Source organism: Mustelus asterias, chromosome 18 (genome assembly GCF_964213995.1).
Source record: "Mustelus asterias chromosome 18, sMusAst1.hap1.1, whole genome shotgun sequence".
In the NCBI taxonomy this organism is placed as follows: Eukaryota; Metazoa; Chordata; class Chondrichthyes; order Carcharhiniformes; family Triakidae; genus Mustelus; species Mustelus asterias.
The window spans coordinates 51,400,949-51,421,523 of NC_135818.1; the positions used below are offsets into that span (position 1 = coordinate 51,400,949).

The 20,575-nt window shown below is 41.2% G+C and overlaps 1 protein-coding gene across 2 annotated transcripts in view; it reads left to right on the forward strand.

Annotated features, from left to right (window-relative positions):
- Positions 1–12,758, forward strand: part of fermt2 (FERM domain containing kindlin 2) — a 130,729-nt gene extending 117,971 nt beyond the window's left edge. Inside the window, exons 14-17 of one of the 2 annotated variants that reach the window (XM_078233916.1) lie at positions 6,790–6,810; positions 7,286–7,410; positions 10,785–10,926; positions 11,578–12,758. In XM_078233916.1, coding sequence (XP_078090042.1) covers positions 6,790–6,810; positions 7,286–7,410; positions 10,785–10,926; positions 11,578–11,751 — 462 coding nt within the window. In that variant the 3' untranslated portion in view covers positions 11,752–12,758. The remainder of the gene's footprint in view (positions 1–6,789; positions 6,811–7,285; positions 7,411–10,784; positions 10,927–11,577) is intronic. The other variant, XM_078233917.1, reaches the window with a different exon arrangement.
- Positions 12,759–20,575: the final 7,817 nt, after the last annotated feature.

Consider the following 20,575-nt stretch of genomic DNA (forward strand, 5'->3'; position numbering starts at 1 on the left):
GAACAGTATGTAATGGAACCTACGAGGGAGCAAGCTATCCTAGATCTGGTCCTGTGTAATGAGACAGAAATAATTAATGATCTTGCAGTTAGGGATCCTCTCGGAAGAAGCGATCACAGTATAGTTGAATTTAAAATACAGATGGAGTGTGAGAAGGTAAAATCCAGTGCCTTGTGCTTAAACAAAGGAGACTATAAAGTGATGAGGGAGGCGTTGGCTAAGGTAGACTGGGAGCAAAATCTTTATGGTGGGACAGTGGAGGACTTTCAAAGCGATCTTTCGCAGTGCTCAGCAAAAGTATATACCAGTAATAAGGAAGGACTGTAGAAAGAGATAATCAGCCATGGATATCCTAAGGAAATAAAGGAGGGTATCAGATTGAAAGAAAATGCATACAAAGTGGGAAACTAGAGGATTGGGAAATCTTTAAAGGTCAACAGAAAGCCATGAAAAAAGCTATTTTTAAAAAAAAGGAAGATGGATTATGAGAGTAAACTAGCTCAGAATATCAAAACAGATAGCAAAGGTTTCTACAAATATATAAAATGAAAGAGTAGCTAAAGTAAACATTGGTCCTTTAGAGGATGAGAAGGGGGATGTAATAACTGGAAATGAGAAAATGGCTGAGGCATTGAACAGGTATTTTGTGTCGGTCTTCACAGTGGAAAACACAAATAACATATCAAAAATTTATGGAAGGTGAGGACTTAGAAACTATCATTATCACGAAAGAGGTAGTGTTGGGCAAGTTAATGGGGCTAAAGGTAGACAAGTCTCCTGGTCCTGTTGGAATGCATCCCAGGGTGGGAGAAATAGCAAATACACTAGTGGTAATTTGCCAAAATTCGCTGGACTCTGGGGTGGTTCCCACAGATTGGAAAACAGCAAATGTGACGCCACTGTTTAAAAAAGGAGGTAGACAAAAGGCGGGTAACTATAGGCCGGTTAGCTTAACTTCTGTAGTAGGGAAAATGCTTGAATCTGTCACCAAGGAAGAAATAGCGAGACATCTGGATATAAATTGTCCCATTGGTAAGACTCAGCACGGGTTCATTAAGGGAAGGTCATGTTTTTTGAACAATGAAGGAATTAAGGGTTATGGTGAATGGTTTGGGTAAGTGGAGCTGAATCTACGAAAAGATCAGCCATGATCTTATTGAATGGCGGAGCAGGCGTGAGGGGCCAGATGGCCTACTCCTCCTAGTTCTTCTGTTCTTGTGTCAGATATTGCAAATAATTGCACTTTAAACTGCCTATTTCAAGACAAAGTGAAATTGGAGTTTAAAGGCTAGCTAATTAGTATTTCTACCTGGATACAAGGCCAGTGTGATTCATATTTGCTATGAAGATGGGCTTTGAGGAGGATAGAAGAGTTCATAGGAAGCCACTGTAGGATTGGCTTGCAGGGTGTTTCTTAAAACATCACTGAAACTCCGAAGTCTGAGTCTCTCAGAATCACAGAGACTGAGACACGCAGCAGGTCTTTGTGGTATACCACTTGATTGAAGAGAACTCATTCATGAGGATTTGAACAAGACTGAAGATTTGCCCAGCATATTTGGAGCTAAGATTTTTCTGTTTACTACTACGAATAGATATTTTTGATATCTTTATAGCTCTCTTGCTGCTTTTAATCGCACCATCCCTTTGCTGCCTCTGCAGTCAAGTAACTATATACTGCACTGATTGTATTTATTATAGACTGTCAATTTATTGTAGAGAAAGAAGAAATAGCTTGAGTGTCTGGAGAATTCCTGGAATGTATGCCTATGATCTAAAGGGAAATGCTAAATTCAGTTCATGGAGCTAGAACCAAAGTTCTGCACTTTAGTACACAAGGCTTTCATGGAATTTTAACCCAAATTTGTTTGCTGTGGTACTTTGCAGTCATCTCAGAAATGTTTTCACATTTGCTGAAGTACAAAATGTTGCTTTCTTGACCCCCCACAGGGCGCGTCCACTGTTGTGAACTAAAGACTGCCAATCGTTTGTTTTTGCTTCAAAGCTAGAAATAGCACTTGCCTAATCATGAAAGTTAAAGATTGTTAAAATGGAGTCACTAACAGAATTAGTGACTCTTGCTGTTCAAGGTTAGATCAAAGTTTGCCTCCAGTGAGAGCAGTATAAATAAATTGCTAGTCTAAGTTCTAAACTACTAATGAGTTAAATTAGAATCATAAAAGTTTATGAAACAGAAGGACATTAGTCAGTCTGTGTCTCTGCTGTTTGATAGGGATATTTTTGGATTATTTTATTGCCTTGTTCAACACAGTAACAACTTATATTTATGATTGTGCCTTTAACATAGTAGAATACCTTGAGGCACTTCACAGGAAGGTTGTCAAACAAAATTTGACACCGAGCCACATAAAGTGATACTAGCGCAGATTAGGATTTCGGATGCACTGTAAATGAAAAACCGAGGTGGATGGGGGAGGTTCAGAGAGAAAATTCCAGAGTTTAGACTCTGGAAGGCTTGCTTTAAGGTGCCCAATGAAGAGATGACAATCGTGGATGTGTAAGGGGCCTGAATTGGAGCAGTGTAGAGATCTAGAATGGTTTGTAAAGCTGAAGAAAGTTCTAGAGATGAGAAAGGGGAAGGCCAGGGAGAGATTTGAAAGCAGTGAAGAAATTTTAAAGTCATAATATTATTGGATCAGCTGCTAATGGAGGTCAGTGAGCACAGAGCTGAGTATATATTGCAATAAACGCAAGAAAATGCAGTAAATACAAAGCCAGTCTGGCAGGGTCACAACCTGAAATGTTAACTGTTCTCTCCACAAATGCTGTCAATTCCTGAGTATTTCCAGCACTTTGTTTATTTCAGACTTCCATTGTCTGTAATATTTCGCTTTTGGAGTACTTATTGCAAGTTAGGATGCACTAGCTCAATTTCAGATGGGCTCTGGTTTATGGAGGATGCAAGATGAGGGGGCTGACCAGCAGTGTGTCAGAATAGACCAGTTTTAACAAGGGCATGGAAGAGGTATTCAGTTGAGCTAGGGGTGCAAATGTGCAGTGATCAATCTTTGCTTCAAATAGTTATTCATTGCCCCTTAAAATATAAGCAATCTCTGCCTCAATTCTGTCTGCAGAAAAGCCCATGCTCTAATAACCCTCTTTATCATTCTGAAACTTCTCTTCACCCACACTGATAATTTATGACCCAAAACCTTGGTGACCTCCCCACCCCACCTCACCTCACCTCCAGCCGCACACTCACAACCAGAGTAATTGGTTTCTCCCAATTCAAGCTTCATATCTAAATGTTAAGAACAAAGAACAGTACAGCACAGGAAACAGGCCCTTCGGCCCTCCAAGCCTGTGCCGCTCCTTGGTCCAACTAGATCATTCGTTTGTATCCCTCCATTCCCAGGCTGCTCATGTGACTATCCAGGTAAGTCTTAAACGATGTCAGCGTGCCTGCCTCCACCACCCTACTTGGCAGCGCATTCCAGGCCCCCACCACCCTCTGTGTAAAAAACGTCCCTCTGATATCTGAGTTATACTTCGCCCCTCTCAGCTTGAGCCCGTGACCCCTCGTGATCGTCACCTCCGACCTGGGAAAAAGCTTCCCACTGTTCACCCTATCTATACCCTTCATAATCTTGTACACCTCTATTAGATCTCCCCTCATTCTCCGTCTTTCCAAGGAGAACAACCCCAGTCTACCCAATCTCTCCTCATAGCTAAGACCCTCCATACCAGGCAACATCCTGGTAAACCTTCTCTGCACTCTCTCCAACGCCTCCACGTCCTTCTGGTAGTGCGGCGACCAGAACTGGACGCAGTACTCCAAATGTGGCCTAACCAGCGTTCTATACAGCTGCATCATCAGACTCCAGCTTTTATACTCTATACCCCGTGCTATAAAGGCAAGCATACCATATGCCTTCTTCACCACCTTCTCCACCTGTGTTGCCACCTTCAAGGATTTGTGGACTTGCACACCTAGGTCCCCCTGTGTTTCTATACTCCTGATGACTCTGCCATTTATTGTATAACTCCTCCCTACATTATTTCTTCCAAAATGCATCACTTCGCATTTATCTGGATTAAACTCCATCTGCCACCTCTCCGCCCAATTTTCCAGCCTATTTATATTCTGCTGTATTGCCCGACAATGCTCTTCGCTATCCGCAAGTCCAGCCATCTTCGTGTCATCCGCAAACTTGCTGATTACACCAGTTACTTTTAGCTTGCATGTCCTTTTAGCTTTTCCTCCTCCTCTGGAAGTACAGGCAGTTCTCAAACTTGACATAATTGGTTCCTGAAAACCAGTTTGTAAGTTGAAGCGTTGCAAGTCTGAACCAGTTCTCCCATAAGAACAATGTTTTAAGTGAGGGATTAGTTCCTGAACGAAAGCATGATATTGTATTTTCACTGAGTAGCATGAGGTTTGAGATCTTGCTTCAGTATAACTGCCTTACAGTAGTGTATTTTCCATGATATAATGGTGCCCACACTTTCAAAGACACTCCTGTACTGTAGCTGAGAAGCCATTTGCCCTTCCTGTGGTTGTCAAAAACGGAGCATATTGCAGTTGGTAAATGGTGTTGTAAAGTCACAACCAGTACCGTAAAGTTGAAAAGATGTCAATTTATAAATGTCGTCAGTGACATTCTTTGTAACTTGGACGTCGTAAAGTTGAGGACTGTCTGTAACCCCAGTGCTTTGAGCGTCTGTTTTACATTAACATTTCAGGTCAATGACCTGGAACGTTAACTTTCTCTTTCTCTCCCCACAGAGGGTGCCAGACCTGTTAAGTATTTCCTGTATATGTTTTTATTTCAGATTTCCAGCATTCTCATTATTTTACTTTCCTACATTAATGTTTTCCATTCCTGATACCATTGTGAAGAGTTTGTCATGTGCTCTATTTCTTTAAAGTCCTTGCTTAATAAGGTGCCTAAAGCCGCAAATAGCACTCTACATGTGGTCTAACCAGTGATTTGCATAAATATGTCATTACATTTTTAGTCAATGCCACTTTTTATTCTAAACCAAACATTCTGTTGGGCACTTTTTACTTGCGCTTTGAAGAAATAATCTACTTGAAGTGAACCGCAGGCCCCTGTCTCTGTTCACATGCAATATTCTATGAATACTCCAAATCCAAGTGATTCTTCTAAAACATATTGCCTCACATTTATCCACATTAAATTGAATATGCGTCCATTCTGTTAATCCCATTTACTGTTGTCTTGAAGTCTTTGAAGTCTTCAGCGCTATTGATCAAACCCCCTACTTTTGTGCAAGCCTCAAATTTTGGGATTGTGTTTGCTATATCCAAGCCCATCTATGTATACTCTGAACAAAACTGAACCGAGCATTGATCCCAAGACCTACCCTTTACCCCAGCTTTGTTTCATTTCTGTTAACTAACTTGCTATCCGTATTGCTGCTTCCTCATACCATAAACGTGATTTTTTTTTTCTAACAAACCTCTTGACACACATTATTAAAAACCAGTATGCGCTATATTCCATGTATCCAGTCATCACTCCAAACAAATCTCTCTTTAAATGTGTTGATCACTACATGCCTTCAACAAATCCATCCTGACTATCCTTTTTACCCTTGTGCAGCATTTCAAAATGGTCACTAATTTTATCTCCAGTTGTGGAATCTAGCAGTTTACTAACAACTAATATTAGACTAATTAGTCCATAGTTATCTGATTTTACCCATCTCTCCCTCCTGAAAAGGATGTTATGATGCCTATGTCAAACCAGTGACAAAATTTGCTTATTTAAAGAGAATTGAAAAATTTTGATTTTCTGGTATCTCTGCTGACTTGTTTCGGAAGAGTAGTATGCCCAACCTCCAGACCCAATGTCACATCCGCCTTTTCAAAAAAGCCAATTCCTTTCCTATATTTCACTCAGTTGTTCCATATATTAGGCGCTACATGGACACCACTAGCATCATTTGTAAAATTCCAATTTTTAAAATTAATATCAGTCATCTTTGCAACCTTTCTTCATCCCCAAACTGTCCTTTAATGGAATTCTCTATAGCTCATCATGCTGCATATTCTTAGATTTTCTTTTATACCCATAGTTCTGTTTATTTATTTAGAATAATGAATACTTATTTGTATGGTGGAGGGAAAGCCTGCAAAACTAATTGTTTTTGTCAGATTGTTGCATTGTGAACAATATTCTCATTTACAGAATATGAATCCATTGTGGTTTCATTGGTTATGTGCATGAGTACATAGCAATTTGGGTATAACTATATTTGTAAAGAAGTTGCTTTTATATTCCCTTAAGCCCATGGCTCAAGAATAGATGTGAAGAACATGTGGCTGGTATAAGAAATTGCTCTTCTGATGTTTAAAAGTGCTGACATGTTTGAGTCTACTCATTTCATTCCAACTATAGTTTTTTTAATAGTAATTTAATTATTACTGTTATATAGTGTGCTTAGGTTATGGGTTAAATAGTTTTGAACTAATGCCAATCCTTTAGATTTGTAAGTGGTGAGTTTATGGTACATTTTCCCTCAACAAAAAAAAATTAACCACTTGGAAATTGAATCATGTTCAAGATTTGGGTTGATACTTTTTCATCAGGCGTTTTTACTTTGTGTTTGTAGCACTCAATCTTTACAGTTTTTTTGGCTAAATGACCTTTTTGGATTTCAGCAAATCATTTCATCTGTTTGGTTTTTTTTCATGAGTGGTGGGAGGCAGATGGATAAAAGCTGTTTGTGCGCTTTTATTACCTTATTCTCACTGCATTTTCTTTCAACTTCCTTTTTTGCTCTTCATGCTGCCCTCTTCAGCCAGGCTATGTAAGGGACTTGGTAAGTCTGCAGTTCAGTCACTGTGATGGGACAAAATATTTTTGTCTGTATGTGGGCTTCTTTGTGTGTCAGAAATGTTAAATGTTAATACTGAAGTGAAAACCTCCACTGGATCCAAACTTGGAGACAAAGAACCATCAGTAAATGAGGATTTTGCAATCCTGGCAATTTTAATAAAATCTGACACTGAAGAATTAATGTGTGTTCCATTAAAGGCAGTTAACATATTTGTAAGACTGTTTACATGAATGCACGGCTACCAATTCAGTTGACCTGTTTGATCATGTGACAGTGGAAGTTTTTTTTCTGGTGTTCTGTGCTTTTTAACGAAAGAAAACTAACTTCTTATAGACCTAGATACGTCCATGTTCTTAACCTTATTACTCAGGTTTGTGCCAATCCTTTTATTCCTTTGTTCAGTTTTTTTTTAATACCCATAGCTAAAGCAAGTAACAATTACATTTTTTTTTTCCAGATCTCTGCCAGAATACTTGAGGCCCATCAGAATGTGGCTCAGATGAGTCTCATTGAAGCAAAGATGAGGTTTATTCAGGCTTGGCAGTCACTGCCTGAATTTGGTATCACACACTTCATTGCAAGGTAACAATGATAAATCTGGAATCAATTAATTAGAAGTTGTGAGGTAGCAGTCTTTGTTTTTGCAAGTTTTTCTGAGCTTTGAACAGAATCCTTACAGTTTCAGAAGGAGGCCATTCAGCCCATCGAGCCTGCACCAACAACAATCCCACCCAGGGCCGCATAACCCCACTTATTTACCCTGCTAGTCCCCTGACATTAAGGGGCAATTTAGCATGGCCAGTCCACCTAACCCGCACATCTTGGGACTGTGGGAGGAAACCCACACAGACACGGGGAGAACTCCACACAGACAGTGACCCAAGCCGGGAATTGAACCCACCTCCCCAGGCTGCCCGCCCAGGCCCATTCCTTTAACCCCACATATTTACCCTGCTAATCCTCCTGACACTAGTCAATTTAGCATGGCCAATCAACCTAACCCGCACATCTTTGGACTGTGGGAGGAAACCAGAGCACCTTGAGGAAACTCGCACAGACATGGGGAGAATGTGCAAACTCCACATAGACAGTGACCCCAAGCCAGGAATCGAACCTGGGTCCCTGACACTGTGAGGCAACAGTGCTAACCACTGTGTCACCCCGTGTGCAATGGCTCCCAGTTTTTTTTAACGCCAGGACTGGTGTCTGGTCTTCCCTGGTAGCCATTGAAATTACCGCTAAATCAATTTAAATATGCCAGTGTGAGACCTGTTTCATGTGTGTAGTACTAGGGACAGTATGGAAAAAAATCTTAATCTTTCCCTACCGAATACCATGAAGCTGTCCCTCAGATGATTAAGTTTTATGTTTAGCCAAATATTTCTTCCAAGGGTCGAGTGCTTTGGTGGACCATTAATATTGGTTGGAATTCTCCGGCCGGAAGTGCCTCAAGACCGGAAATTCCCGCCCGAGCTCAACAAGCCTTTGGTTTGTTGAATTTTCTGTCTCGCCCGCTACAATTCCCACAGTGGGCAAGACGGAGAATTTTGGCCATTGTCGTCTTTCAAAGAAGATCTTGGCTAGCTCTGTTTGATACGGGTTTAACTGACAATTAAATAAATATTCCATTCTAGCATTTCCGCCCAAGCTACCATTGATACTAGAAAGATGCAGGAAAGCAGTCCGTTCCATCTTCTGTAGATGATGAGAATATAGCTGCTATGATTGTGTGCAGTTCTGGTCACCTCACTATAAGAAGGATGTGGAAGCGCTGGAAAGAGTGCAGAAGAGATTTACCAGGATGCTGCCTGGTTTGGAGGGTAGGTCTTGTGAGGAAAGGTTGAGGGAGCTCGGGCTGTTCTCTCTGGAGCGGAGGAGGTTGAGGGGAGACTTAATAGAGGTTTATAAAATGATGAAGGGGATAGATAGAGTGAACGTTCAAAGACTATTTCCTTGGGTTGTTGGAGCTATTACAAGGGGGCATAACTATAGGGTTCATGGTGGGAGATATAGGAAGGATATCAGAGGTAGGTTCTTTACGCAGAGAGTGGTTGGGGTGTGGAATGGACTGCCTGCAGTGATAGTGGAGTCAGACACTTTAGGAACATTTAAGTGGTTATTGGATAGGCACATGGAGCACACCAGGATGATGGAGTGGAATAGCTTGATCTTGGTTTCAGATAAAGCTCGGCACAACATCGTGGGCCGAAAGGCCTGTTCTGTGCTGTACTGTTCTATGAGACCACATTTTCACTAATTCCATCAGAAGCCTTTCTTGATAATCTCCCATCTTGGTGAACACACAACCAAGTCCATATTGCCAGGAATTGTTCTAAATAAACTTGAACATTTTTTATATTCCTACTTGTCTCAAGAAGGTGACATACATCCCTTACTCACAAATAGGCATTTAGTTCCTCTGGGCAGAACCCCGGCAGGGGGTGAAATGCGGCTATATTCGTTGCACTTTCTAATTATTAGCTGGGAGTCAAGTACCTTCTCCGTGTGGGAAATGAAAGCAGTATCTGTTCTTGGCACCTGTTATGCATCTTCCGTTGCCTGGTTTGCATTGCGTTGGTCAATGCCTGGAAATATACATCCTCCTGGTTGTATTGGTGTGTGGCACAAAATTTTGAAAACCTGCAGAATTTCTGCCTCTTTCGCATTTGGGTCATTCATAAATTGTGTTAATGGGGTTGCTCACTGCTTTAACTATTGATAAAAATATACTCTTTTCTTGGGTGAGGAGATAGTTAACCTAGATAGTTGCCGTCGTCCCTCCCTCCTTTAGAAGCTACTTGAGAAGCAGATTATCTTTAAAGAACACAAAATAACGACGCTCCAAGTAATTGCATTAGGTCAGCAATGGGGTCACGGAGCAAAGCTGAAATATTTAAATACGTTTTTCCGAGATGCATCCTCTGGAAATTCCCTGGGATATCGCTTACCAGTTTGAATACAGTAATTGCCACCATTCATTATTTTACTGTAGGCGGTAAAGTGAATCATGAGTTTTTTTGTAAATGACTGCATTATTGTATTCCAGAAGTTTCTGTTGATTCACTTTCTTGCACTAACATGACGTGAATGTTTAAAAATTCGGCACTGTCGGGCCTCTTGAAACATCACTTGAATCTGAAAAATCTTCAAAGGCGATTTTCTCGCAAATGCTCAATTTAAAATAGTTTAGCAATGTGTCAATGTTTCAGCAGGAAAAATACATTATAATTGAGTGAATGTATGGACTTCTCTACTCATCGTTCCAATTTTTTTATTTCTATCGGAAATAGCACCAATGTAGTCTCTGTTTAAAATGGTTATCTATATTAAAATTGTGATCTTAAATAAACAATTCTAACATCTGTCAATATTTTCCTCAACAAATCAGATATTTAAAAATGACTCAATGATCTTGTGCTCTGCAGTCATTCATATTTCTGGGGACATGTAATTCAGTAGCTTTTTATGTGCCTGATGTTTTGCTGTAATATTCGACCCAAATGAACATTAAACTTCAAAAAATCATTTACTTTATCCAGGCTTCTGACAGTTGCAAAATACAGGCATTCATGGAGAACTAAAGTTTATTTATTAGTCACAAGTAAGGCTTACATTAACACTTCAATGAAGTTACTGTGAAATTCCCCTAGTCACCACACTATGGCGTCTGTTCGGGTACACCGAGGGAGAACTTAGCATGGCCGATGCACCTAACCAGCATGTCTTTCAGACTGTGGGTGGAAACCAGAGCACCTGGAGGAAACAAACGCAGACATGGGGAGAACATGCAAACTCCACAGACAGTCACCCAAGCCGGGAATTGAATCCGGTTCCCTGGCGCTGTGAGGCAGCAGTGCTAACCACTGTACCATGTTGAATATTTTGAAAAAATTATGTTGCTCCATCCGTCATTACATTTTGTGATTAAAAATGTTATGCAATTTGCTACACCTTAGATTTCAAGGAAGTAAGAAAGATGATCTGATTGGCATAGCCTACAATAGGTTGATCAGGATGGATTCAAGCACAGGAGATGCAATCAAGACATGGAGGTTCAGCAACATGAAACAGTGGAATGTCAATTGGGAGATCAAAATGGTATGGATTAATTAGAACTGTACCAATTCCTTTACATTTTCAAGAAACTTGGCAAATTTATAATTTGGATGTTATCACTATTTTGAATAGTTATGTTTGATTAGTGGTTATGTGGGACAAGCAAGTGGATCCGAATTCATGTGTAGAAGCAACACAATCAGGTTGAAATCTCTGTTTAAAAGTTTTAGTTGCAGATGAAACAAACATTAGCAAATAGTTATAAGCTATATTCCGTTATTAGATACATTATGGAGCATATTTCAGGGTTGGAAACCATTTGATCGACAATCATATTTAATTTTTGCTACTTTATTTTTGAGGAGCAAAAAATAGAAATGAAACCTGAAAGCGCAAACCAATGGTTTTTACAGATAAACTGTTATTGGAAAAGCAGCATATTAATTAGCATTAATATTCAATAAAAGTCACAATGCATGTTAATCGTACCTTAGCTTTTAATCAAAAAACAAGCAACAAAACCCATTGTAAAGTAACGTTCTTTAGTTTGTGATTTCTTTATAAGTTCTCCTAAAGGTGAGAATTCATATTTTGCATTAAAAGCATGTAATCTGCCTGACCTGTTGGAAAGCGGAAAGTACATTAAACCTCTAACTGTTATAAATGCATTACATTTTGTTTGTCTATGTTTAGGTGACTGTTGAGTTTGCAGATGACGTTCGACTTTCTTTTATCTGTGGAGATATCGACTGCAAGGTAGTTCACGAGTTCATTGGTGGTTACATCTTCCTGTCGACGCGGGCTAAAGATCAGAACGAAAGCTTGGATGAAGATATGTTCTTTAAGCTTACCAGTGGTTGGATGTGACAGCAAATATATTGAAAGATATATTCAGGCCATTAAAATGCCTTTATTAGATATGAGTGCTGTTACTCAACATATGCTGCTTATTCCAGCAAGCGCCTCGTACTGTAATCTTTTACCATGGACTCTTTTTAGTTACCAGATCAGTTAACACTGTATGTGCACTAACAGTAACCAGCTACCAAACAGCCTACTGCAGTTTTGGAAATGGCATGTTCTCCCCAACCAACACAGCAAACTTGAAAGGCCCCTCATTAGAAATCTGTTTCAAAATTAAAATGTCTTGAAACAAATAGTATGATCTGTATGCTTTCCACTAAGCGTAATGTCAGAGGCAGAGAAAAAAAACACAGAATATTTATCAAACTTGTGCATGTCTGTTAGTAACTTCAAAAACCTTTTTAAAACAAAAATCCCCCACACAAATCCAGGACTACTACGGATACTTGGAATATGAAGATAGTTTTGTTTGGGAATCAAAAATCACAGCCCATTGTTTTAGCTTGCTTACCCAAATGTCTGGTTATTAGTTTAATTTACTTAACTGTAGTTTATGTTGCCAACCTTTTTTTTACACCTTATAGTATTACGTGAAGCCGTTTTAATCACCAGCATTAGTTACTTGTTTGTTTCTTTTAAAATATAAAATCTTTCCAGTACATTATGAAGTAATTCTATATGAAGTATTTGTTTTTTTTCATGTAACTAATGTAAAAACACAAGTTTTATATAATTGTACAGTTTTTAAACTATGGCATCACAAATCAGTTACAGAATGTGCTTACAATGTATTCGGTTTTGATATGCTTTTTTGCAGGCATAGGTAACAGTAAAAGTTTATTAAAAGAAAATTAATTTTTTGAGCCTTGCTTAATTATATCATGTTTCATTGTAACAGCTAGCTGAAAATTGTGCCACAGACTCCTAAACAATGGAGCATAACATTGTTTTGAAAACCTGTATAAAAGCATTTATTTTAAATAAAAGTTAAATCTTTTATTTAAAATGTCCTTTTGATGATTTATTTAAAATAAAGTTTGGTTTGTGGTCAACACCATAGACGAGCAGTGACATGTTAAGTCTTGCACGGGTGACTCACTGGGGGAGTATAGGTAACTATATTTTATAGCTGAACTCCCAAGTAGAACACTCAACGTCCAGATCAGCCATGTGTGCATACCGGAGTCCTTGCTAATGGCAAGTGACTGAACAGTGTTAATCACCCCTAGCAAAGAAGTTTCCGTACAGGCCAACTTTTTGTAGATTAAGGGAGAAATGTGAAGAATCTTGTATAGTAATAGCAAGAAATGGGTGGCATGGTGGCGCAGTGGTTAGCGCTGCTGCCTCACAGCACCAAAGGCCAGGGTTCAATTCCAGCCTCGGGTCACTGTCTGTGCGAAGTCTGTATGTTCTCCCTGTGTCTGCATGAGTTTCCTACGGGTGTTCCAGTTTTCTCCCACAGTCCAAAGATGTGTGGGCGAGGTTGATTGGCCATTCTAAATTGCCCCTTAGTGTCCCGGGATGCATGGGTTAGAGGGGTTAGTGGGTAAATATGTAGGGATATGTGGATAGGGCCTGGGTGGGATTGTGGTTGGTGCAGACTTGATGGGCCGAATGGCCTCTTTCTGCACTGTAGGATTCTATGAAGTGTGACCGGCTCGGGTCACTGTCGGTGTAGAGTTTGCACATTCTCCTCGTGTCTGCGTGGGTTTCCTCCGGGTGCTCCGGTTTCCTCCCACAGTCCAAAGATGTGCGGGTTAGGTTGATTGGCCAGGTTAAAAATTGCCCCTTAGATTCCTGGGATGCGTAGGTTAGAGGGATTAGCGGGTAAATATGTGGGGGTAGAGCCTGGGTGGGATTGTGGTCGGTGCAGACTCGATGGGCCGAATGGCCTCCTTCTGCACTGTAGGGTTTCTATGATTCTATGAAAGACATGCTGGTTAGGTGCTAAATTTTCCCTCCATATTCCCGAAGTGGGATTAGGTGGGCAGGTCGGGGCCTTTCATGAGTCGGTGCAGACTCAATGGGCCGAAGGGCCTCTTCTGCACTGTAGAATTCTGTGAACAGGCGCCGGAGTGTGGTGACCAGAAGATTTTCACAGTAACTTCATTGCAGTGTTAACGTAAGCTTACTTGTGACAAATAAATAAATAGAATGTTGGTTTGAAATAAATTGTTCAAAAAAGTAGCTGAATGTGACTGTAGTATAGCTGATCTTAGCAATCCAAGCCAGTAACAGGATGAGGGATTATATACCAAATATTTTTCTAAACCTAATATAACAGCAAAATGCTAGAAGTATGAAATTTAAAAAAGAGAATGCTGAAATATTCAATGGGTCAAGCAGCATCTGTGGAGTGAGAAATGGAGTTTATAGGCACAGTTGCCCCCGATAGCGGGTCACGAACCCACTCATCAGCAAAGTGGGCTTGCCGTGTTTCCTTAACTCGGCCACAGTGAGTTTCCAAACCAGTTAGAGTACAAGCATAATGTCCAACCTCACTTTGTCAAAGCAAGGATCTTTAAGACCACCAGCAGGGATCAGTTGCTGATTCCTATGTTGTTTCATGAGGCTTCAACATCCACAACAATGGAAAGCTGTGGAAAGGCTGGTTCTGCCCCCCACCCCACCCCACCCCACGCAATGTCTCTCAAACTTCCCTGGAGGCCTTGCTCTGGGATCTGAGCAATTGGAATGAAGTGCTGTTTCTCACATGCAGGAAAAGCCTTTCAAATCAAACAATTGTGGGTAGAAGTGGCAGAGGAAGTGAGCAGTTTTGAGTTGGTTCCTAGAATCTGGGTACTGTGCCGCAAGAGGCTCCAGGACCTCAAGAGTGAAAAGGTGAGTGGCCAAGTGCCAACTCTATGCTTGACTTCCTCAGGATTCTCCACCTCAGACCAAAACACTTGCAACTTTACTCATTCTTCTCTCTCGTGGTGCTTCCATGCATCCCCATCTGAAAGACGGCACTTTTGTTCTGAAGCCTATTTCATGCCCATCCCTTACAATTAGACTTCACAAATGTCAACATTGTACCCTCTCTGCACATTTCATTTCTCACACTCTTAACTCTCTGCTTTTTCTCTTTGCACAGTTCCAGATAGAGGCAGAGAATCAGTGTTGACCCTCCAGTAAAACTCCTTTCATGGTGATTGGCAATGCACGCCCACTTGATTCAGTGACAGACCTTGCTCCACGTGCCTGGAGATATTGGCAACAATCTACAGCCTGTGCCTCATGAGACGCTGAGATTCAGATATGTGACGAAAGCTGACTTTCTGCCTGTAGACCTCTGACCCAGCTGGGATCTTCCTGACAGCAGGCCAAAGCTCTGCAGGTGCCTGGAAGTGGCCCACTGGAGTGTCACAAGGCTGAGGCTGCATGCCATCCTGTTGTGGGGTTTTCAATGATAGGCTGGCAACTGTGGCCACCATTTATTTCAAGTCCTGGCAGGACCCAGTTCTCCCAATGCAGTGACACAGCTGGCCATGACAATTAATGGAGCCTGGAATCAGTGATGTTGATCTGAGAGTATGACCGTCAGGCTGTTGCTTGATGACCTTTTATAGCTCAATTGATTTTATGACCTTTTATGTACTGCAGCAAGTACCACCTTAATAAAAGAACAACACCATTCTAGAGACCCACAAGAATGTGATCAAGCAACAAGAAAGGTATGTTATCATCTGTTTGATTGCTGTACTTGATATTTGCCTGCTGTAAAGTTATTTTCAACAGAACAGATTCAGAGTTCAGTATAACTGGTGCCATATCGTGCTGGGGGGTGTAGAAGTGTGCTGCACTGAATTTATATTGGTCTTTGCAAGAATTGCTTGATTCCCAATCCATAAGATTAAGAATGATTTTTGTTGTATATTTAAGTGGTTGCATGATTGCTTTCAAGAGCTGGTCACACGATTTAATGGTGATGTCATTTCCCGGCTTGGGTCACCGTCTGTCTGTGCGGAGTCTGCACGTTCTCCCCATGTCTGCATGGGTTTCCTCCAGGTGCCCCAGTTTCCTCCCACAGTCCGAAAGACGTGCTGGTTAGGTGCATTGGCCGTGCTAAATTCTCCCTCAGTGTACCCAAACAGGTGCCGGAGTGTGACGACTAGGGGATTTTCACAGTAACTTCATTGCAGTGTTAATGTAAGCCTACTTGTGACATTAATAAATAAACTTATACAGTGGAGCCCTGTTGTAACGCGATTTAGCGCGAAATCTGATATGACGCGATGAATCATTGGATCCTTTTACTATTTCCGATTTAGTGATTTAGCGCAACCCCGATAACATCCACGATAACGTTTTATGGACCCCAACCATCGCGTTACAACGGGGCTCCACTGTACTTCTAAACTTTCACAGGCTCCTGTTTTTAGCTTCAGTTTCTACATCAATAAATCTCTCATTCGCTTGAATCTACACGTGCAAACCACATCTTTTTTTCTTTTTTGTTTAAAACACACAACCCCAAACATAGTTAGGACATTACAAAAACAAAATAGGCAATGAGTCGGTATTTTGTTTTGTCGTGAACATTAAAGTAGAAAATAAAAACATTGTAGTTCCTTGCACTTTGAGTTTTAGGCTGGGGAAAATCAACAGCCGGATTAAAGATTGACATGCTAGTGTAGGAAGACCAAATAAGAAAAACTTGACAAAAGTATTGAAAGATTTGGTAAACTGGAACATATTGTTAGCAATAATGGTTCACAATGTACTTCACGAGTTTGAGGGTTATCTGAAAGTATTTGGTATTCAGCATATAGAATCAGCACCTTATCCATCAATTAATGGATTAGCTGAAAGATTCGTACAGTCCTTGAAACATTCTTTGAAAGCTTCAAGAGACCAAGGTTCGTTATCACATTGTGTGAATAGCATTTTGACATCTTATAGAAGTTTTAATCACGCGACCATCGAAATTTCACCTGTTACTACTCTTAAAGAGAAAGTTGAGAACTACATATGATTTGTTATTACCTCCAGAAACTCCAGCGATAGTTAATAGGGTGTCAACAACAATCTCGAGTTGCTAGATGAGAAGTGAGGACAAAACAAAGCTCATTTCAACAGGACGATCAAGTGTTATTGTGTAATTATGCCATGAGTAAGAAATGGGTACCGGCCATGGTTTTAGCACAAACCGGTCCAATTTCTTGCACAGTTCAAACCAAAGAAATACCAACTTTAGTCCCCTACTACAGAAGACTTAGTTGAATCTGAGTTGCCTGATGATTGTGTTTATGCTACAATACCAGGTGAGAATGATGCAAAATTAGTTCTGAGAAGTGGCCACAGAAGTTCTAAATCATACTGATAGGGTAAAGGACAGCCAAGTTCCAGAACATCGAATACAACCAAGGAGGAATAGACATTCTCCTGATTGACTTTTTGATTGACTGTGTCCAATGATTAGTACTGTGTCTAGAGTATTATTGATTCTATGGATAATATCATAGTAATTTGTTGTCATGACCACAGAAGTAAAGGGGGAGGGATGTTATATTTAAGTGATTGCCTGATTGTTTTTAAGAACTGGTCACATGATTTGATAGTGATGTCACTGGGGCATTTCACAGGCCTTTAGTTCCAGTTTCTACTCTACAGGTAACAGCTCTTCCAATAAATATGTTGTTAGCTTGAATCTTCATGTGCAAACCACATCTTAGAAATCTTAGAAACCCTACAGCACTGAAAGAGGCCATTTGGCCCATCGAGTCTGCACCGAGGCCCTACCCCTATTTCCCTAGATATTTACCCACTAATCCCTCTAACCTACGCATCCCAGGACACTAAGGGGCAATTTTAGCATGGCCAATCAACCTAACCCGCACATCTTTGGACTGTGGGAGGAAACCGGAGCACCTGGAGGAAACCCACGCAGACGCGAGGAGAATGTGCAAACTCCACACACACACTGACCCAAGCCGGGAATCGAACCCAAGTCCCTGGAGCTGTAAAGCAGCAGTGCTAACCACTCTGCTACCGTGTGAGGCGGTCAAATGAGGCTATTAACTGCTTCAGGGCCTCATCCAGCCAACACAGGTATTAGCCCAGCTACAGGCAGGCCTGTTGCCATGCACACCAGCTAAAACTGTGCAGTCAGCTTGTCATCTGGGAGGGTTTTAGGGATGGGTGAGATGCGGGGGGCATGGTCTATCAAGCAAAGGCACACTGTGCCTGTTTGAGGGACTGGACTTCAAGAAGGGAGGAGTAAATTCAGAGCCACACCCTAAACATTGGTCCTAACCCCCAACCCCAGAAAACACCTGACATTATTTATCTGTGACCTGGGTCACTCTGGGATTCAAGTACCTGTCCTTCCAGTAACAGACTCTTCCTCGCTAGTCTTAGTAGGCGAGACCTCATCTCTCAGGGTCTTGACTCTAGGGAAAGGCTTTTAACACAAATAAATTCATGTGTTCATAATAAATATAGTTATGGCCTTCTTGCGTTATGGAAAACTGAAAGGTGAGTGCTTTCATTGTTAATCTAATTTGTTATTGTTTGATTTATATAGTATCTTTTAACATAGCAAATAATTTACTGTGTGACATGCGCACAATAAAGTTTTGTAGTTTGGGATTGAAAGCTGTGGATTATTAAAAGCAATGTGTAGCCGCAGTAGCTGATTGGAACAGTACATTTGTCCACTCGTACTAAATCTTATTAGTTCCTTTTAACTGAAGGAAAAAATCTGGAGAGATCAAAATTTCATAGTTTTGCGTTTGTCTACACTGAACAGCTGCAACAACATCGGGTGTAGTGGAGGAAGAGAGCCTTTGCTAAGCATTTGAAATTGTCAACCAGTGTTGTAAAAGTAGTGGTTCTGCAATAGTTTCCCTTGAAGGACAGACAAGACTGTAATACTAATTGGCAGGAAAATAGGCTGTATGCGTTAATATGATTTCAGTGAACTTTTGCACTGTTGCCATCTGGTAGTTACAACTATCCTCACAAGCGAAGAACAGAATGATCATTGAACTCTCGTCTCAAGAAAGGGCAGAAGGAGTTGGTATTAAAGGTTACTGCCGTACAAAACTCCCTAAATTAATGCAGGGGAGGATTCATTCTTCAAATTCACTGTGCACCAACATTTTGCAGATTTTTTGTTTGCACCAATTGATAATGGCGAATGACATGTTTTTCCTCGTTGCAGCGAGCAGTTCCAGTACATTGTGGCTCAAAAACAGAGTGGAACTTGTCAATCCCCCCAGTAAAGCTCAGAGAAGCAGCCCCTAAAATTCTGAATGATCGGGTATTGCGTTGTTAGTCAAGACAATCAATTATAGTCAAATAGCTGAACAAAATTAAAAAGTAGTCTTCTACAAGAAGGGCAATATACAATATTGGTGCGTTCCTCTAGTGGTTATACTCTGGAAATAGCAACTCGTTATGAAGTTTCAGCTTGAACCTTTACAGATACAGCCCTTAACACTTGCAACTCAATGAAAGATACCTGAACATGCCTTGAGGGCACAAGTGAAGTGGTGCAGGTCATTTTAATGATTCACGTCAGTCTAATTAGCCTCCGATGTGGCCATTTGATCTGGAGTGGAGATGTGATTCTGGTGAGCAGCCTCTTTGAGTATTCACGATATTCCAGTATGGTTCCTGACGTGGCGTACAGGCTACTCGACCCACACAAGTCAGGGGAGGAAAATTGTGATCTGTTGTTACGCTGGTGGAAAATTGACCTTTGGCACTTCTACACATTTTCCAGTCCCGCCTGCCATGATGCTTTCCACTGATTGAACAATGTCTTCACTCAATTTCTAAATATTTAGAGTATCAGAAAGTTTACGCAATAAAATGAACTAGACCAGACCAGCTAGATATGATGATGAAGAAGGCATATGGAATGCTTGCCTTTGTGAGCTGGGGCATAGAATATAGGAGCAGGCCTTGATGCCTCTTTATAAAACATTGGTGAGGCCACAGATGGAATATTGTGTACAGTTCTGGTCACCATACTTTCTGAAGGACGTGATTGCACTGGAAAGGGTGCAGAGGGGATTCACCAGGATGTTGCCTGGGTTGGAAAGTTTCAGCTATGGGAGACTGGATAGACGGTTTGTTTTCCCCTGAGCAGCGGTGGGGGGGGGGGGCGATTATCCGATAGAGGTGTACAAAATTATGAGAGGCATAGAGAGGGTAGATCGTAAAATTATTTTCCCTATGGTGGAGGAGTCTAAGATGTGGAGATGCCGGCGTTGGACGGGGGTGAACACGGTAAGAAGTCTCACAACACCAGGTTAAAGTCCAACAGGTTTATTTGGTAGCAAACACCATAAGCTTTCGGAGCACTACTCCTTCGTCAGATGGAGTGGAAATGTGCTCTCAAACAGTGCAAACAGACAAAATCAAGTTGCAGAATACTGATTAGAATGCCAGAATTTCCCCGGAGCGGAGAAGCTACGGCATCTCCTCCGGAGCCTTCAACATGTCATTGATGAAGACGAACATCTCGCCAAGGCCATCCCCACACCCCCACTTCTTGCCTTCAAACAACCACGCAACCTCAAACAGACCATTGTCCGCAGCAAACTACCCAGCCTTCAGGAGAACAGTGACCATGACACCACACAACCCTGCCACAGCAACCTCTGCAAGACGTGCCGGATCATCGACGTGGATGCCATCATCTCACGTGAGAACACCATCTACCAGGTACACGGTACCTACTCTTGCAACTCGGCCAACGTTGTCTACCTGATACGCTGCAGGAAAGGATGTCCCGAGGCATGGTACATTGGGGAAACCATGCAGACGCTACGACAATGGATGAATGAACACCGCTCGACAATCACCAGGCAAGACT